This window comes from Coenobita brevimanus, chromosome 63, assembly GCF_032717465.1.
Source record: "Coenobita brevimanus isolate Jiangsu-jjx chromosome 63, ASM3271746v2, whole genome shotgun sequence".
Taxonomy (NCBI): Eukaryota; Metazoa; Arthropoda; class Malacostraca; order Decapoda; family Coenobitidae; genus Coenobita; species Coenobita brevimanus.
The window spans coordinates 25,067,705-25,087,510 of NC_137016.1; the positions used below are offsets into that span (position 1 = coordinate 25,067,705).

The 19,806-nt window shown below is 41.8% G+C and overlaps 1 protein-coding gene across 1 annotated transcript in view; it reads left to right on the forward strand.

Annotated features, from left to right (window-relative positions):
* The window catches only part of arr (low-density lipoprotein receptor-related protein 6), an 801,354-nt gene that overhangs the window by 227,535 nt on the left and 554,013 nt on the right, over positions 1 to 19,806 (forward strand). The window contains exon 8 of the mRNA XM_080275999.1: positions 7,533 to 7,696. Coding sequence (XP_080132125.1) covers positions 7,533 to 7,696 — 164 coding nt within the window. The remainder of the gene's footprint in view (positions 1 to 7,532; positions 7,697 to 19,806) is intronic.

A 19,806-nucleotide genomic window follows, 5' to 3' on the forward strand; every position in this document is an offset into this window, starting at 1 on the left:
TTTGGTCGAGGTCCAATTTGTTCGACACGTGAGACGTTCGAGGTCCGAGGTTCCACTGTATCAAGGATCAAGCCTGTCATATTTAGATAGATGATAGTGGATGAAAAATGGAGGTAAGAGGTGTTACTCATGCAATACAGTGCGACATCTGGCTGTGTAAGGTGGAGCTGAGTAGCTCATGTGGCTACTTATCACCAGGCGCACAGTGGGGCAAGGCCAGTAGACTTCCCACTAACTCTCATTTTCTTCACCACTAAACACTAACTTCATTATTTATGCATTAACTATGTTCTTTGTCTTCATTTTGCATGACAGCGAGGGACAGCGTTGCCACATCACCCAGTTTAACTGATGATTTGAAAAAAAAGACTGCTGAACATTATGTAACATTGCCTGCCTTTTCACATACAAGCATTACTTAATGGCACCCACCTGTTAGGGATTAAAGAGGTTAATGATGAGGGAGCAGTAAAATTTATGAGTTCTCATGTTTAGTGCAGTGAGTGAAAAGTGTTTTGAGACTGAATTTTGTCATGAACTGATTGCGACAGGCTGAGAAAATTTTTGATTTTACATTGTGTGTGGAATTTACATGTTGATGAAGAAGTTAGGTAAGACAATTATCTGCGTTCATTTTGTGTGAAATACGTTATCATACATATTTATAGTGCTAGGTTAACATATTTATTATTCAAAATTACTGCACTCATGTTTACCATAGAAGTTGTACTCAGTCCCCAGCTAGAGTTTGGAGTTTATGGACGTGGTCGCAATTCCAATGGCATTTTGGGGGATCTCATGTGGTTCCATTTTGGTAGATATGCTTTGTTATAGGTCACACGTTGATTTTGTATGTGCGTTTTAGATATGGTAGTAGGTGGTGGTAACCATCATCCATTCATTTGTTGTAGCACTGCCTACTTCTTCCTTCACCTTTATCATTCTTGTTCAGTTTATGCTCTCCTCTCTTCCTACTCCTCTTATCTTTCCTGTCAGTTTTTCTTACTAATCTTTCCCTTTTGGGTGGCTTTACATTGAGTAACAAGCCTAATGATATCCTGTAAGCCAGGAAACCATTTAGAATGGATGGTGGTAATCATATAACGAACACATACTTGTTCCCTATGTGTCAACAAGAGGGTTTGCAGAGGGTTAGTGCCCCTCATGTAAAACAACAAACTCAAAGTCAAACAATGGCCCCTTTCAGGATTGTGGTTTCTGGCTATAGAGAGATAGTTTAGATATAACTAACCAATATGATTGCTTAAAATTTTTCCTTACATAGCATTACAAGTGTATGCTGGTGATGGTCAAACACTGAATCCCCATTTTCCCATAGGTTATGTACTGCACTTTTATACAGTCGTCTATCTATCTATCTATTGCCAGACACCTTAATCCCACACGGGGTGGCCACAAACAAATCGCCTTCACGTCACTCTGTCCCCTGCCATTTCACTGCCCTGCTCCCAGCTCACCCCTCTCTCTCATATACCTCTCCACTCCATCTCTCCATCTCATCCTTGGCCTCCCCCTCCCTCTCTCCCCCTCCACCTCACTCATATACACTCTCCACATCAGTCTCTCACTCTCCGTCTTCTCCACGTGGCCAAACCACCTCTGTGTATTTCCCCTAATGCTTCCTATCACATTTACATCCACACCACAACGCTCCTTCACCCCCTCATTTGTCAGTCCATCTTTCCGTGTGACTCCACATGCTCCTCTCAAATAACTCATTTCCACTGCTCTCACTCTTGACTTGTGTCCCTCCAACAACATCCAAGCTTCACTTCCATACGTTAAAGTTGGTATCACAATGCTATCATGTAGTAACTTTTTCACTTCCATGCTCACTTCCCTGTTTCTTATCACCGCTTTCAAGGAACCAGCAACCTTTCTTCCTTGTTGTACCTTTTCAAGCACTTCACCCTCCTAACTTCCATCCTTACTCATCACACTGCCCAAGTACTTAAACGTACTCACATTCTCCATTTCCTCATCGAACTTCTCTGTACAAGCATTCACTTAATGAACAAATTTCCACAAATGTTATTACAGTAATCACTCCAATATCCGACGTAATAGAGCCATAGGTAGGTCCGGATATTGGTTCTGTCCGGATATTGGGCCCCAGCTTATGGACTTGTACTTATGGACCCTAACTCAGAGAAACACCTATACAACTCCCTCTGGACATGCATAGCACCTATTTAAGACCCAAATCACACCAATAAGGCACATAAATGACTGAAATAAATGCAAAAGAAACATAAAATGAGGGTTTAGAAGTAGGTTCATACAATAATAAACATTCTGGTGACTGGCTCCTGGACTGGTACTTATGGACCCTAACCTAGCCTAACTCAGAAAAACACCTTCCTACTGCACATGCCTAGCTCCTAACACCCTATTCACACCAATAAAGGACATTAAAGAGTGAAATGAGGTAAGTATAGTATGGAAAAAAGTACAGCATGAAACATTCTTATGTCCGGATAGTGGGGATGTTCTGATATTGGGCGTCCGGATATTAGAGTGATTACTGTACTTATAACATCGGGAGCCCCTGGTATTTAGGTTGAATTAAATTACAGTAAAAGTCCATTAATCTAAACACTGATAATTTGAAAATCCCAGTAATCCGAATTTTTGAAGAAGGCTGACAAAAACTCCAATAGTAAAAAAAATCAAATTAAAAAATTCAAACTGGGCGCTGAAGTGCTGAGTGGTGTGGTCATGGAAGTTTCATGGAAGGAAGCTTTTGTATACTGTGATAAACTGGTGCATTTTGTTGAACAAAATAATATTACAATGGGGCTGAGGCGATCAATTTCCATATCTTGCAAAACGAGTTCTACAAGAAACGTGCGCAGCCTGTCATGCAGGCTGATATTCGTGACTGGATGAAGTGCATGAGCAACCAAGCAGGTAAATCCACTGATGATGACCCAAGACCAGCTACGCACACTCCAAAGAAGGCACCTCAAGGAACCCTAGAAGAAGCAGGTAGTCCTGAGTCGATGCTCGAGGACGATGAGTGAAAGTGACAAACAAAATGAAATATACTGTACCGTAGGTTTAAGGAATATTCCACAGTAATACATTTTAAGTTTTTGTGCTTTTACAGTACATGCATATTATAATTAACCCTAGACTTACTCTCTTTAATTGGATTTACCTGCCTACAACTGCTGTTTTCAACACTACACATTACTGATGAGTTAAACAACCCATAATGTCTCTTTATTTACCAGTTGTGGTTCGTGTCTTCAGTAATACAATATTATGTAAACAATTTGTGTAATACATAAAGTAATATGTGCCATATTGCATTATGAATGAATGAAACATGATCCAGTTGGTAAAATTTCAGTTTAGACCCAAAATTAAGTGTCTTAGGGGTCCCACCCAAAAATCCGCAGAGTCTGATAATCCAAATGATTCTTGGTTCACTGCCATTTGAATTAATGGACTTTTACTGTATTTCATATTGGACAAAATGATATTCAAGTGTATGTGTTGTTGTGCACAAGAAATGGGAGTAGAATATAAAAGGACATTAATCAGTTGGTTCGTGGATTTTGTGGTTAATATTGAAAGTAGGAATACATCTGTGGGTGATTTTGTATGTGTGTATGTGCTGCAAAAGACCATGCAAGCAGAGTGAAAGAAGAGTTCTGGGCAAATGTGGAAGCATGCATGGAAAAGATTGAGAGGAATGAGAGAGTGATTTTGATTGGAGATATGAATGGAAAAGTAGAGAATGTGAAGGTAGATGAAGTAGTTGGTGAGTGGGGTGTGCCTGCAGAAGTGGATAAGAATGGTAATGCTCTAGTGGACATTTGTACAGGGAGGGGGCTGGTGGTAGCGGATACTCTCTTTTAGGTACAGAATGATCCACAGATATACGTGGTAAGTATTGAGAAAGGTGGGTGGTGAGCTGAATGAACAAAAGGCAGTGATTGATTATATGTGTGTGGATGAGATAATGAGAAGGTGTGTGCTGGATATGGGGGCATACAGAGGCTGAGCATGTGGACCCTCTGACCACCACTTGGTGGTGGTTAGAGTCAAGGCACAAATGTGCTGGAGGAATAGAAGACAAGAGCAGGAGAAAGCAGTCCATACAAAGAGGGTGGAAAGGTTGCAGGAGGATTGGGGAAGGGAAAAAAAAAAAAAATGTCAGACTAGAAGGGAGAAGTGGAGGAATGATTCAGTACACATGATTTGGAGCAGATGGGGGAGGTGGAAGATGCACAGCAAGGCATTCACAGAAGAAATCTGTGCAGCATGGGAGGTGGTGTGTGGGGTGAAGAAAAGATGAAAGGGGATTCAGGGAATAGTATGGTAGAATGAAGAGGTGAGACTAGCTGTAGTACAATAAAAGAATGCATGAGTGAGAGCAGTTGAAATGAGTTATTTAAGAGGAGCCTCTGAAGTCACATAGAGAGACAGGCTGACAAATGAGGATATAAAGGAGCGTTGTGGTGTGGATGTGCATGTGATAGGAAGCATTGGGAGGAACACACTGAGGTGGTTTGGCCATGTGGAGAGGATGGAGGGTGAAAGACTGACAAAGAGAGTGTATGTGAGTGAGTAGGAGGGGGGGAGATGGTGGGGAAGGCCAAGAATGAGATGGAGGGATGGAGTGGAGAGGTATATGAGAGAGGGGGATGTGAGTTGGGAGCAGGGTAGTGAAATGGTGGGGGACAGGGCGACGTGGAGGCGATCTGTTTGTGGCCACCCCGTACAGGATTAAGGCGTCTGGCGATAGATAGATATATTGAGTGGATGGAAGGCAGGGACATGGAGGAAGTTGAAAGATGGATTAGAGAATTATATGTAGAGAAGAGAGGTGAAAAGGTTAGTAAGAGAGTGGATGAGGAGTTTGGAAGGAATTTGAGTGTAATGTGGAGGGAATACAGTATAAGAAAATGTTTTGGAAGGAGGGTAAGAGAGTAGGACAGGGTGATAGAGAAGGTAGTAGGGGGTGAATGATAAACGTGGTAGATTGATAGTGGCAAAGGGAGAAAAAGTGAGTAGATGAAGAGAACCCTTTAAGGAATTGTTAAGCATAGAGAATGAAAATAACTTGAGTATAAGTGCCTGGGGAATGGGTGGGAGAAGGAGGGAGATGGGAAAGGAGAAAGAGATCAGTAGGATGGAAGTAGTGGAAGCAGTGAAGAGGGTTAAAAGGGGAAAGATTCAGGAATTGCATAAACACAGGGGAGAGATACTAGTAGAATGGATATGGAAGATGTGCATATTGGCCTGGGAGGAAGGTAGAGTCCCAGAGGATTTGAAGTCTGGTATGATTATTTCCCTTTACGGAAGAAAACGGGAAATAGAATGTGTGGTAATCTTAGAGGAATTTATCTTAGTGCAATAGGAAAGTATATGGTAGGATACCTATTGACAGATTTAGGGAAATATCAGAGGAATTAGTGGGAGAAGAACAGGGAGGTTTCAGGAAGGGAAGAGGTTGCACAGATGAGATATTCATCCTAAGGTATTTATTGGAAAAATTTCTGGAGAAGGGAAGGAAGTTGTATGCAGCCTTCATGGATTTGGAACAAGCATAAGACTGAGTGGATAGACAAGTAATGTGGAAAATATTAAGAATATATGGAGTAAATGGGAAGCTGTTGAATGCCATGAAGAGTATGTGTGAGGACACCAGGACTACAATGCATGTGGATGGTGAAGTGAGTGAATTTTTCTTTCAGAATGTTGGATTGAGATAGGTATGTGTCATGTCTTCATGTTTGTTAAATTTGTATATGGATGAAGTTATCAAAGATGTGCAAGGTAGGGCAGTGGATGTTGGAGCAACCCTAATGAGAGAGGGCAGCATTTGGAAGCATCCTGTTCTCTTGTGTGCAGATGCTACTGTATTGTTATGTGAAAACAATGGGGAACTGCAAGGCTTGGTGAATAGGTTTTGGAGAGTATGTACGAAACAATCAAAAGGTGAATGTTGGGAAGAGTGAAGTTGTGGTCTTCGAGAGAAATAAAGTCACCGAATGCACAGTGAGGCTGGACTGAGGAAATGGAAAGTGTGAGTGCATTCTAGTACAGTACATCCCCTTAGTACGCGCCTATATGGGCGGCAGAGGACATCGCATACTAGGAATTCGTGTACTGTGAATACATAAACTTAGGGGAAAAATTACATATGGGCGGCATCTCCCTTCATGGACAACCTTTGAGACGCTTTTCAGACATAAGTATTGTACTATACAGGGAAACTACCTAAGACATATTACCTAAGATGAAGTAAACCAACAAGATTATGGCTTTACTACGTAAATCAACATGGATATGGCTTAACTAAACCAACAAGAATATGGCTGAAGGTGGGTGGAGTTTAGGCTACCGTTATCGCTTCTTGGGGGGGCAATTCGCGTACTCGCCGTAATCCCGAATTTGGGCCACTCTTCGCTGTCTGTCTCGCTTACATGGAGTTCAGTTCTCTTACTAATAAAAAATACACACATACACAAAAAAAATAGGTCCTCGTGTACAAGAGGGATCTCATACTCGGAACTCGCATACTATGGGGATGTACTGTACTTGGGTGATGTAATGAATTAAGATGGAAGTTTAGAGGATGAAGTGCTTGAAAGGGTACAATAGGGAAGAAAGATTGCTGGTTCTTTGAAAGCAGTGATATGAAATGGGGAAGTGAGCATGGAAGTAAAAAAGTTGCTGCTTGATAGTATGTGATATCCAGTCTGACGTATGAAAGCAAAGCTTGGACCTTGTTGGAAGGACACAAGTCAAGAGTGAGAGCAGTGGAAATGAGTTACGAGGAACATGTGGAGTTACATGAAGAGACAGACTGACAAATGAGGAAGTGTAGGAGCAATGTGGTATGGATGTGGATGTGATGCAAAGCATTTAGAGAAATACATTGAGGTGGTTTGGCCATGTGGAGAGGATGGAGATTGAGAGATTAATGAGGAGAGTTTATGTGAGTGAGGTGAAGGGGGGGAGAGGAAGAGATAGACCAAAGATGTGATGGAGGGATGGAGTGGAGTATGTGAGTGAGAGAGGTATAAGTTGAGGGAGAGGCAGCAAAATGTCAAGGAACAGGGTCACATGGAGGTGATTTATTTTGTGGCCACCCCTCATGGGATTAGGGCTTTTGGCAATAGGTAGATAGTTATTTAAAGATATGCATAAACTTAAATAGTGAAACCTGTTGTATTATGTACACAGTTATTTGCATAATGATAGGCTTTTTTCAGAACTGGGTTAAGATATTCTAACCAGAGTTCATAGTACCCCAGTGCTTTATTTTTGTAACAGTGAACTGAATAGAATAAATTGAGTTTTTAAGTTTCAGTCTTATGAGTTCAAGTCATCATTGTGATTGTCTTCATCATTGAATGATGATGATACTTTTTTCCACCCACAGTTGGTGTGAGGTAGGGTTTAGAATTTAAGAAAAGAGATGCTCCAAATTGCATGAACTCTGGAGTGCTGTTTTTCTGTTATACTAAATGTTAATATAGAATTATTTGCAGGGCCAGAAAAGATGCTACTCCTGGCACGGCGCACTGACCTTCGAAGGATCTCGTTGGACACACCCGACCACACAGCCGTGGTGGTGCCAGTGGCTGAAGTTAAGCATGCTGTTGCTGTTGACTATGACACCTCTCAAGGATTTATGTATTGGACTGATGATGAGGTCAGACAAACCTTTTTCAATTCCTACATAAAATAATAAGAGATTAGGAGCTCCTCTCTGTTGTGGTCATGTTGGTTTCATTATGTCATAATGGTATGCTTATGAATTAAGAGTTGAAACTTACTGCATGAAATTATGAAGGAGGACCTTGAAAGCCATGAATATTAGATTTCCAAAAGAATACCCAAAAAAACATGAATAATCCATATTTAGTATAAATTTACTTTGCAGTTTACTGACAGTTATTATGTCATCTGTAGTAGTAGTTGTTGCTCAGTCCTGGTCAGCCTGACTAAGAAAATTCACCAGCTGCAGGTAAGCAGCTACTGTGATGGGGTTGTCCCTGAGGTTTCCTACACCATTGATGTTGTGTCTGTCGCTGTTTGGCATGTGTTGTATGATGCTCCAATGTATGTGTTCTGTTGTGTGGGCCAATTGTACAAGCAGAGCACTTGTTATCTGTAATTCTACCCAAACCATACCTTGAGCTGGTAACTGAAGAAGGCTGGGTGATGTCCTGATTTGAGTCGAAGTAGGTGAACTCTGTAAACTCTGATTAACCCGCCGAGTGCCGGAGCCATTCAGGTACAGTGATGCCTACTTCTGCGGACAATGCCAGAGCTGTACCCGTAGGGTCTGCAATTGCAACTGGTGTCAACACGCGAATTTTCACATTTGGCTGGAGATGACTGGCATAGACACGCACGCACCCTTCCCGCGTCTGTACCCACGCAACAAGTCACCCAGGCCGCTTCCGTGACGCGCAGGAGGCCCACTCCTCAGTCCTATTTTGTCACTGCTTGTGTGAACATCATGTCGCACCACGGTGCAGTAACAGTACAAAAGAGAGCCAATTTCAAGATCCATTCATTTCGAGATGCCTGGACACACTCCTTTTGAAAGACTGGAGATCATAGCTAGCAGAAAATACAGACAGAGGGAGACAGTTCCAGAGTTGAGCTGTTGCATAAATGAAGGACTGGGAGTAATGGTTAACTCTTGCATTAGAGAGTTGGACAGAATAGTTTTTTTTTTTTTTTTTTTTTTTTTTTGAGGAAGAAGGAACCAAAGGCAATGAGCCCGCAATACTGTTCCCTCCAAGAGAAAAACAAAAACAAGAGAGAGCCAAATTCAAGATCCATTCATTTCGAGATGTCTGGACACACTGCATTCGAAAGAATGGAGATCATAGGAAGCAGGAAATACAGACAGAGGGAGACAGTTCCAGAGTTGACCTGTTGCATAAATGAAGGACTGGGAGTAACGGTTGACTCTTGTATTAGAGAGTTGGACAGAAAAGGGGTGAGAGTTTGCTGCTAGACGGGTGCTACGCGCCCGTCGTAGAAGTGGAGGAATGCATGCAGACAGTTCAGAGGAACAGTGACCATTGAAGTAGCGATAGAAAAGAGATAAAGATGCAACACTGCAGCGAAGAGACAGAGGTTGAAGGGAGTCAGTAAGAGGGGGAGAGTTAATGAGACGAAAAGCCTTTGACTCCACCTTATTGAGAAGAGCTGTATGTGGGGAGCCTCCTCACACATGAGAGTTGTACTCCACACAGGGGCGGATAAAACCCCTGTATGGAGTCAACAATCATTCAGGGGTAAAGAAGGAACGGAGTCGGCTTAGCACACCCAATCGCTTGGAAGCAGATTTTACAAGAGATGTAATATGATCTTTCCAAGACAAGTCCCGAGCAAATGAAACCCCAAGCATGTTCAACGATGATGCAGGATTAAGTTGAGTACGGTATTATTAAACATAGGTGGGTATACCTGTGGAAGATTCTGTCGGGTTGATAGGTGTAAAAACCGAATCTTTAATGCATTAAAAACAAGAAGTTTATTTTTACCCCAGTCAGAGATACGAGCCAAGTCAGACATTAGGTGTGCCATAGCCTCATCCCTTGCCTGTTGAAGTAACTGCTGAGATGGATGTTGCAGAAACCAAATGGAAAGATGAAGGGTGGAATCATCAGCGTACGAGTGGATAGGACTAAATGTACAGCTAAGATGATCTTTAAAAAAAAATAAAAATAATAATTTGGTTTTACGCCAGGTATCCCCGAAGGGCTAAGGCGTTGCCTCTAGGTAGAGGACTTTTGGACTGGAGCATGTAGCATTTTATGACCGGATGCCCTTCCTGGTGTCTACCAATGACCCTTGGATGGATTCGATCCTCCGACCCTTCGGCCAGAGTGAAGCACTCTAACCCACTGAGCCACGGCTGCTACATTGATGAATAAAAGGAAGAGAGTTGGTGATAGGACAGAGCCCTGAGGAAAACCACTGTTGATAGATCTAGGGGAAGAATGATGGCCGTCTACAACAGCACCTATAGAACGACCAGAAAGGAAGCTAGAGATGAAGGCACAGATAGAAGGATAGAAACCGTAAGAGAGCAGTTTGGAAATTAAAGATTTATATCAGACTCGATCGAAAGCCTTTGAGATGTCAGGTGCAATGGCAAAGCTTTCGCCAAAGTCCCGAAAGGAAGATGACCAGGAGTCTGAAAGGTAGGTGAGAAGATCGCCAGTGGAGCGTCCCTGACAGAACCCATATTGACGATCAGAAAGAAGGTTGTGGTAGGAAAGATGCTTTATAATTTTTCTGTTAAGAATAGACTCGAAAACTTTTGAGACACAGGATGTTAAAGCAATTGGATGATAGTTAGAGGGTTGGGAATGGTCACCCTTCTTTGGGACTGGCTGAATGAGAGCAAACTTCCAGCAAGAAGGAAAGGTACAAGTTGAAAGACAAAGGCGAAAGAGTTTACCTAGGCAGGGTGTAAGCACGGTTCTTGAGAACAACAGGAGGACTCCATCAGTCCCATATGCCTTGTTAATACTGAGGCCAGTGATGGCAGAAAATACATCAGCTGAAGAAATTTTAATGTCAGCCATGAGGAAGTCAGAGGGGGGAAGTGATGGAGGAACAGCACTGGTATCGTCTAAGGTGGAATTGGAGGAGAAAGTCTGAGCGAAGAGATCTGCTTTATCAGTAGAAGAAATAGCTACAGAGCCATCAGAGTAGAAAAGAGGAGGGAAGGATGATGAGGTAAAGTTGTTAGAAAGGTTTTTGGCAAGGTGCCTGAAGGAGCGGGAAGAATTCGAGTTGGAGAGTTGAGAGTATTAGTACGGATGAAATTATTTTTAGCAGAGCGAAGAACAGACTTAGCATGCATCCGGGCAGAAACGTATAAAAGATGTGATTCAGGGGTGGGTTGGCTCCGGTACCTTTTATAGGGCCACTCCTTGTTGCGGACAGCATTAGAACTAGTGTAATTAAACCAAGGCTTTCTTGCATTAGTCAAAGGATATGAGAAAGGAATGTATGCTTCCATGCCCAAGAGAATAACCTTTGTAATGTGCAAGGCACACTCAGATGGCTTCCGGCCATGAAAGCAATAATCATTCCAGGGAAAATCAAAGAAGTACTGCTTGAAGGCCTCCCAATCTGCATCTCCAAAGTGCCACAGACGACGTTTCATTGGAGGGTCTACAGGCCGTACCGGAGTGACAGGATACGTTAACCCTTTAACCACGGACTTGATTTGCTTTTTCTTGCGGCACCCGTGGGCACATTCGCGCTCCAACAGACTCTCTAAAAATCAATCAATCAATCAATCATTTCCTGTGGCACCCTCGGGGATGCATAGGGCCTCAATGAACTCACACCACCACATCCTATCTTGTGCTAACTCCTCAAGATCTCCCCAACACTCATCTCCAGCTTCCCGTCTCATTGTCCTCACCCACGTCTCTTTTGGCCTTCCTCTACCTCTCCTACCAAGTGCCACCCACCCTGGTGTACCTCGTACTATTCCATGTCTCCTATACACATGTCCTAGCCACTTCCATCGTGAGAACCTAACATATTCATCGACCGGCTGCACTCCCGTTATTTCTCTAATTCTACTATTTGGTATCCTTTCCCACCACTTAACTCCTAATATTCTTCTAAGTGCTTTATTTTCAAACACCAAGAATTTATTTTCCATAGTCACTGTGCTGTACCAAGACTCGTGTCCATAAATTAAGATACAGTACTCCTAACCATTACCTTATAAAGTTTGATTTTTGTATGCACAGAAAAATTGTTATTATTCCAAATATTTTTAAGCATTCCCATTGCCTGATTTGCCTTCTTTAACCTTTCCTCGAATTCAAAGTTCAAAGAACCATCCTTGGCTAAATAAGTACCTAAATATTTAAACCTATCAACTTGCTTTACAACCATGCCTCCAGTTACAAATTCCTGCGCATTTTCCATATTCATATTGATTATTTATCTAAAAATATTTGCCAAAAATCAGTTATTAGTCCTAGAATATTAAAATCACATATGCTTATGGCACATACCTTCAGCTTTCTCCTGGGGTGTTTGTTGAGCCTTCATCGAGTAACGTAGGACTTGTGGAGACCTCTGAAGTTAGGTAACGAAGTCTCCACTTTACACTTCCCGACAGCCCGTAATATGATTACCACAGCCTGATATTATCACTGGAAACACTATTCTAAGATTCTCAAATAGTTTGGAATCCATATTCAAAAAAAAAAAAAAATAAAAAAAAAAAAATAAAAAAAATAAAACACTGTGAAAGCAATGAAAATTACGAGGACGTATGACCTTCCCACTTGCGCTAGTTCGCTGCTGGTGTTGTCATTTATTATTCATAAAAACACTCACAGTTTATATTTTTATTACTATAACACTTATATATATATCTACAGTCTTTATCCATAAGTTTCCTTCAGTAATAGTAGTTTATTGTCACTGTAGGCATTCAATTTCTTTCAGTAAAATACGTAGCTTTCACTTTCTCGTCCTGTATACTAGCATTGAGAGTGAATGTCACTTTCACCTTCACTCTCATAACTCATAGTATTCATACATGCTAGAGTGAAACTTTCACACTCATTACTCCTAGTATATATACTCATATTCTTATAATACTACTCATTTACATTTCTATTTACATTCTCAATTTTATTTACATTATTTACATTTCTATTTTATTTACACTGTGTTATGCACTGTCACTTGAAGTAACTTATAAAACTATTTTCCACTGTTCACTTATACAGTATTTACATTCATTGCATTCACTTGCTGTTTACACATTATTTACACATTATTTGCAGTTCCACTTGCACTGTTTTACTCAACAGAAAGATCGTAGTCACTCTCTTTCAATTGTCAGCCCTTTACCTCTTTCCACACGAGGTTTAGTAGGGGGTAAAGGTCACTGGGCCCTTTGCATGGGGGTAAAAAGTGGCGGAAGTTAGCAGGAGCAAACAAGACGTACCTTCACATTGGAAGATGAGAGTGAACTGATAGGGGTGGGCCGGGGTGGCCTACCTAGGGAAATGCATTACTGCCAACGTCAGTCTCTTGACTGCTGCTAATATATAGCAGTGAAATGATTGGCAGGAAATCTAGACAATACATTATAAATAGGTAGTTCCAGGTGAATGTAAATATCACTTAGGCTTCTCCCTTCCCTCCTCATATTTACTGTATTTTTAGTACGAGAATAGATTATACGGCATATTTCAAGGGGAAATGAACAACGAAAATTAGCGAACGAGTGCACGTGAGGTGTTGTCAGGTGATAATTAGCCAATTCCAGGTGTATGGCAATCTCACTTAACCTATTTCTTTTTGGTATATATTATTTGGTATAAGAATAGGGCATATGGCTTATTTCAATGGATGAAATCAGTGGAAAATTCCAGGGAAGATTTGCTTAACGTAGCACGGCTGGGCAGGCGAGAGGAGAGGGTAATGGAGGGAAGGTAGGGAGGGGAGTCAAGAACGGGGAGAAATGGCTAAATTGTCAACAATGGATGAGAGTACAGATGAGATTAGGAGTGCTGACTAGTGTTGGACATTGGCAGTACTGATAGATGATACAAGCTACCACATGAAAGCCCGAGCGAATTCAAAATAACACAGAATCGCAAAAGTGACGCCCCGCGGTATGATACCTTACTCCCAAGCGTCATGAAAGTGACGCCCCACAGTTAAGGGGTTAAGGTAATAAGGTTATGATCAGAGGAGCCCAATGGAGAGAAAAGATTAACAGCATAAGCAGAAGAATTACAGTTGTTGTAAGGAAATAGTGAAGTTTGTTGGAGCTCGCTCCAAGGTGGTCAGGGATACGGTTAGGGTGTTGTACAAGCTGCTCTAGGTCATTAAGGATAGAAAAGATGTAGGCTTGTTCACCAGGTGGATCAGTGAAAGGAGAGGAGAGCCAAAGGTGGTGCTGAACATTGAAATCTCCTAGAATGGAGATTTCAGCAAAAGGAGAAATGGATAGAATGTGTTCCATCGCAGAAGTAAGATAGACGAAGAATTTGTCATAGTCAGTAGAATCAGGGAATAAATAAACAGCACAGATATATTTAGTCAGAGAATGACAGGAGATCCAAAGCCAGTGTAGAGAATTCAGGAGAATTAAGTTCAGGAACACGAGAGCAAGATAAGTCGTTGCGTACATATACACAACATCCATCTTTGGCTTTGAAATGAGTATAGAGAAAGTAGGAGGATACAGAAAAGGGTTTGCCGTCTGTTGCCTCAGACAGCTGAGTCTCAGTAAGGAAGAGATGGTGAGGTTTAGAGGAGGAGAAGTGGTGGTCGACAGAAAGAAAGTTAGAGGAAAGGCTGCAAATGGTGGAGAAATGAAGAAGTGGGTCAGATACTGAATCCAGGCAGCTCAAAGAGTCGTCACCGGGAGAGAGGCGGATGGTGGGGACATGTATGGTCCCCCCCTCGGGGACTCTGAGGCATTGTATAGTTGCGCCACTTTCTTTTTTTTTCTTTTAAATTTTGAAAAGGAAGTGTAGTGTGTACTGTGCATGTAGATTTGTGTTGACAGGGAAACTTGGAGAGTATGCTAGCATACTCTCTGTGTTGGTGAAACACTGAAAAAGTTCAGCAAAGGGGAATGGTTAGGAACTAGTCCCGAGGGCTGATGAAATGGCAGCTCCAGCTCTCCCTATCATCAGCTTTCCATCCACCTTGGGAGTACTGTCCTGCTCGACTGGTGCTCCAGTCTACTCCTGAGATTGATGCCCATTTGTTCATCCCTCATGATGGTGAAAGGGATTCACCAATAGACGACGATGTGGTTGATAAAGACTATGTTGAACCGGACCTGGGAACAAGCAGTGATGATGAAATACCATTGACAAGAAAGGCTAAGTATATGGCCCATAGACTAACCACCTCCTGACTTATGCTACCAGTGTGTTGAGTGTGATGTGGATTTATGCATCATTCCATGCTTTGAGGAATATCACACCCTCCTCCACTACTAACTGAACAAAAGAAGAGTAAAAAAAAGACGCAAGTGAAATGTATGTCCTGTAATTGCAAATAATATGTAATGATAATTATCTCATAAGTAAGTGTAATATGATAAGAAACTAGGGTTAGTGATATTATAATAGTAAGTGAAGTAAAATAAGTTACGTATGTATGCATATGTGTGCGAGAAACTGTACTAAGTGAAAGGACACTGTGCGAATATCTTTCCGTGCGAAGAGAACGGTATTGCGTTGAGCGTGTGTGAAAAATCACCAAGAGTGCATAGACTGTGAAAAGAATTATAAGTTATGTGGAAAACAAATATAATGTACAGTATAATATGTGTGAGCACAAACTTTCTACCTCAGAAATTTAAAATAAGAACTATTACAAACATTATGGAGAAGAACAGGGAGGCTTTAGGAAGAGAAGAGGTTGTGTAGATCAGATATTCATTCTTAGATCTTTAGTTGAAAAGTTTTTAGAGAAGGGAAAGAAGCTGTATGCAGCTTTCATGGATTTGGAGGGTGGATATACAAGGATTGTGGAAAGTATTAAGAATATATTGAGAAGGGTGGGTGTTGAACTGAATGAAAGGAAGGCAATGACTGATCATGTGTGTGTGGATGAAAGGATGCGAAGGTCTGTAATGGATGCAATAACATATAGAGGTTGGGGGAGTAGACTTTCAGACCACCACATGGTGGTGGTGAGAATCAAGGTCCAAGTGAAATGGATAAATAGAAGAAGGGAAGGGCAGGAGGAAGTAGTACAGTATGTGCAAGGAGACTTGAAAGGTTACAAGAGAATGAGAAAAGGCAGAATGTAAGAGGGAAGTGGAGGAGCGATTCGGAAAATATGGATTGGAGCAGATGGGGGACGTGGAAGATGTGAACAAGATATTCACAGAAGAAATCTGTGCAGCATGTGAGGAGGTGTGTGGGATGAAGCGAAGACGAAAGGGGGTGCCAGGAACAGCGTGGTGGAATGAAGAGGTGAGACAGGCTGTGGCACAAAAGAAGAAAGCATATAGTGAGTGAATGAGAAACGGGTGTGGAAAAAGTTGAGAGACGGAAGAGAGAGTTATATGTATAGAGGAGGAGGTGAGAAGATTAGTAAGAGAAAGTAAGATGAGAGTTGATGAGGAATTGAGAAGGAAATTGAGTGTAAAGTGGAGGGAATGTGAGAAATTGTTCCAGAAAGAGGTGAAGAGAGTTAGACATGGTGGCAGTGAAGTTAGTTGGGGTGTGAAAGATAGAAATGGTAGATTACTAGTGGAGAAGGGAGAAAAAGTGAGCAGATGGAGAGAACAGTTTAAGGAATTGTTGAACATAGAGAATGGAAGTAATGCGAGTATGAGTGGCTGGGGAATGGCTGGGGGGAGGAGGGAGGTGAGAAGACAGGAAGAAATCAGTAGGATGGAAGTTGTGGAAGCAATGAAGAAAGTCAATATTGGGAAAGCCCCTGGACTTGATGGAGTGTGTGGTGAAATGCTGAAGTACTGGGGAGAGGTAGTAGTAGAATGGATGTGGAAGACGTGCAGAATAGCTTGGGAGGAAGGTAGAGTCCTGGAGGATTGGAAGTCAGGTATAATTATTCCCATGTACAAAAGAAAAGGGGAAAAAGAAGTGTGTGGTAATCGTAGGGGCATTTGTCTTCTTAGTGTAATAGGAAAAGTATATGGTAGGATACTTATTGACTGAGTTAGGGAAATAACAGCGGAATTAGTTGGGGAAGAACAGGAAGGTTTTGGGAAGGGAAGATGTTGTGTAGATCAGATATTCATTCATAGATCTTTAGTGGAAAGGTTTCTAGAGAAGGGAAAGAAGTTGTACGCAGCCTTCATGGATTTGGAGAAAGCATTTGACAGAGTGGATAGACAAGGATTGTGGAAAGTATTAAGAATATATGGAGTAGATGGGAAGTTCTTGACTGCTGTTAAGAGTATGTATGATAGTGCTAAGGCTGCAGTGCGTGTGGATAGTGAACAGAGTGAATTTTTCTCTTTGAAGGTTGGATTGAAACAGGGATGTGTCATGTTTCCATGGTTGTTCAATTTGTATATGGATGGCATTATAAAAGAGATACAAGGTAGGACAGTGGATGTTGGAGTGACCATAATGAGAGAGGGCAGTGTTTGGAAACTCCTGTACTGTTGTTTGCAGATGATACTGTGTTAAGTAAAGACGAAGGAGAGCTACAAAGCTTGGTGGATGAGTTTGGGAGAGTGTGTAAGAAACTAAATCAAATGGTGAATGTAGGGAAGAGAGAAGTGAAGTCATTGAATGTACAGTGAGGTTGGATGGTAAGGAAATGGAAAATGTGAGTGCATTTAAGTACTTGGATAGTGTGATGAGTAAGGATGGAAGTTTAGAGGGTGAAATGCTTGAAAGGGTACAGTAAGGAAGAAAGGTTGCACGTTCCTTGAAAGCAGTGATAAGAAACACGGAAGTGAGCAAGGAAGTGAAAAAGTTACTACATGACAGTATTGTGATGCCAACTCTAACGTATGGAAGTGAAGCTTGGACCGTGCTGGAGGGACAGAAGTGAAGAGTGAGAGCAGTGGAAATGAGTTATTTAACCCTCCCCATCCCGACCACTTTTCCACCACTGACTCCCCCGAATCCCGACTATTTTGGGAAAAATTTTTTTTTGGCTCAAACTTCCGCTTTTGGTGAGAAACATCGAGAAATCATAGAGAAATCGCTCACCTGAGGTTTATAATACTCGATACAGGTAGCAGTACCTCCCCACCTTACTGTGTTTTCTGTCAGGCTGGCTCCAAAGAAAGCAAGTTCTATGGGAGGGTAACCATTCTACACCACTCATAAACAGTATTTTTTTATTTATTTGGTACGAATTTATATGTAGTACGAGAGTATATTGGTTTTCACTCAGTAATATAGGCAATATAAGCATTGTTTCACTCACAAAACACATCAGCATACCTGACCTTTTTTGGCGTCATTACCTGATCATCATTTCTGACTGTTTCTTCCTCTAATGCTATGTAAACTTTGTCCTCCACATTGTCATCGATTGGGGAATCACTCTGGCCCTGAATTTCGTACCGTGGCATGACATGTCTTTACTGGCGAGGTCACTGGGAACGATTGAATTGCCGAGACAATGGCGTGCGGGGGGGGGGGGTCATGCTGGGTAAGGCATTGTCCCTGCCTGGCATCTTGTAGAGGAAGGTGTCCCGCTTATACGTACCAAAAATCACCCGCGAAAATTGAAAATTGTGCAGATTAGCGACCTTGCAATTGATTCACATTTATGTATGTCAACGGGATTGGCAGTGACAAAACATGTGGACGTTCATTCACATCAGCGGGACGCGGAGGGTTAAGAGGAGCATGTGGAGTCATGTGGAGAAACAGACTGACAAATGAGGATGTGAAGGAACATTATGATGTGGATGTGGATGTGAAAGGAAGCATTAGGAGAAACATACTGTGGTGGTTTGACCATGTGGTGAGGATGGAGAGTGAGAGACTGACGAGGAGAGTGTATGTGAGCGAGATGGAGGGGGTGGAGGGAAGGGGAGGCCAAGGATGAGATGGAGGAATGGAGTTGAGAGGTATATGAGAGAGGGGTGTGTGAGCTGGGAGCAGGGCAATGAAATGACCGTGGACAGAGCGAAATGGAGGCGATTTGTTTGTGGCCACCCCTTATGGGATTAAGGTGTCTGGCAGGTTGATAGACAGATAGATAGATTCTTTAATGGTAGTTTTTGGTGGGAAAATGTGTATTACTTCATTTATGTGATGAGATATGTGCCCGTTGCTGTGGTAAGAGATATTTGCCACATATTGACCAGGCTGAGCATTGGAAATGTCAACAGACCCATGCAACATACATTAAGTACCCTTGTATGCATATTGGTACTCAGTATAAAAGCAGATATTCCAGTTATTGTGTACTTGCCATTCCAAATTACTTACTGTATTTCACAGTATAGATGATGCATTTGTTTCCTCCTAAAATTACACTGAAAAGGCCCCATGCATCTTCAAAGATAAAAATCATGAAGTTAGACTGGAATTAACTCTGACTTTTCTCAAAGCAGCCACGTATACAAGTAATTATCCTATAAAATGATTATCATTGATAGAATATACAATGAGAAACATTGAGTTAACCTAGAACTATTGATAAATTGTAGAAAATAAGATGCACTTGAATGTTTGCTCCCCCCATTTCCTTTCTTGTTGTTGTCGTGGGGGCCTTTGGAGACATCGACCGGGACTTATTGTGCAAGGAAGTCATAGCAGGGTACCTTAATGAGCTCCATGGTGTGCGGAAGTTTGGTTGGTAGGTGACCGCCACATTTGTGTCTCCACTCAGTGGAGCAGGGAAATAGTCAGGATGCAGCTGGGGAAGGTGGTAGGTGTGTCTGGTTGACTGCTGAAATGTTTAAGGCCTCAGGAGATACAGGAGTGGGGTTAGTTAATGATTTGATGAATACAGTTATAAATGAGTGTGTTGTCCCAGATGGTTGGTTGAAGAGTATGATTGTAAATGTGTACGAGGGTTAAAGATGATGCCCTAAAAAGAGAAAATTATAGAAGCATAAAACTTTTGGATTAGATTATGAAGATAATGGACAGAGTTCCAGAAGGTATAATTAGGGAAAGAGTGAATCTTGATAAGATGCAGTTTGGGTTTATTCCAGGCAAAATGGTAGGTGGGGGCACTCACCATCCACTCACTCAACATAGTACTGCATTCGGGTGCCTGCCGTTTCCTCACTTCCTTCCTTTTTTTTCCTTCTTTTCTGTTTTTCTTTCCTTC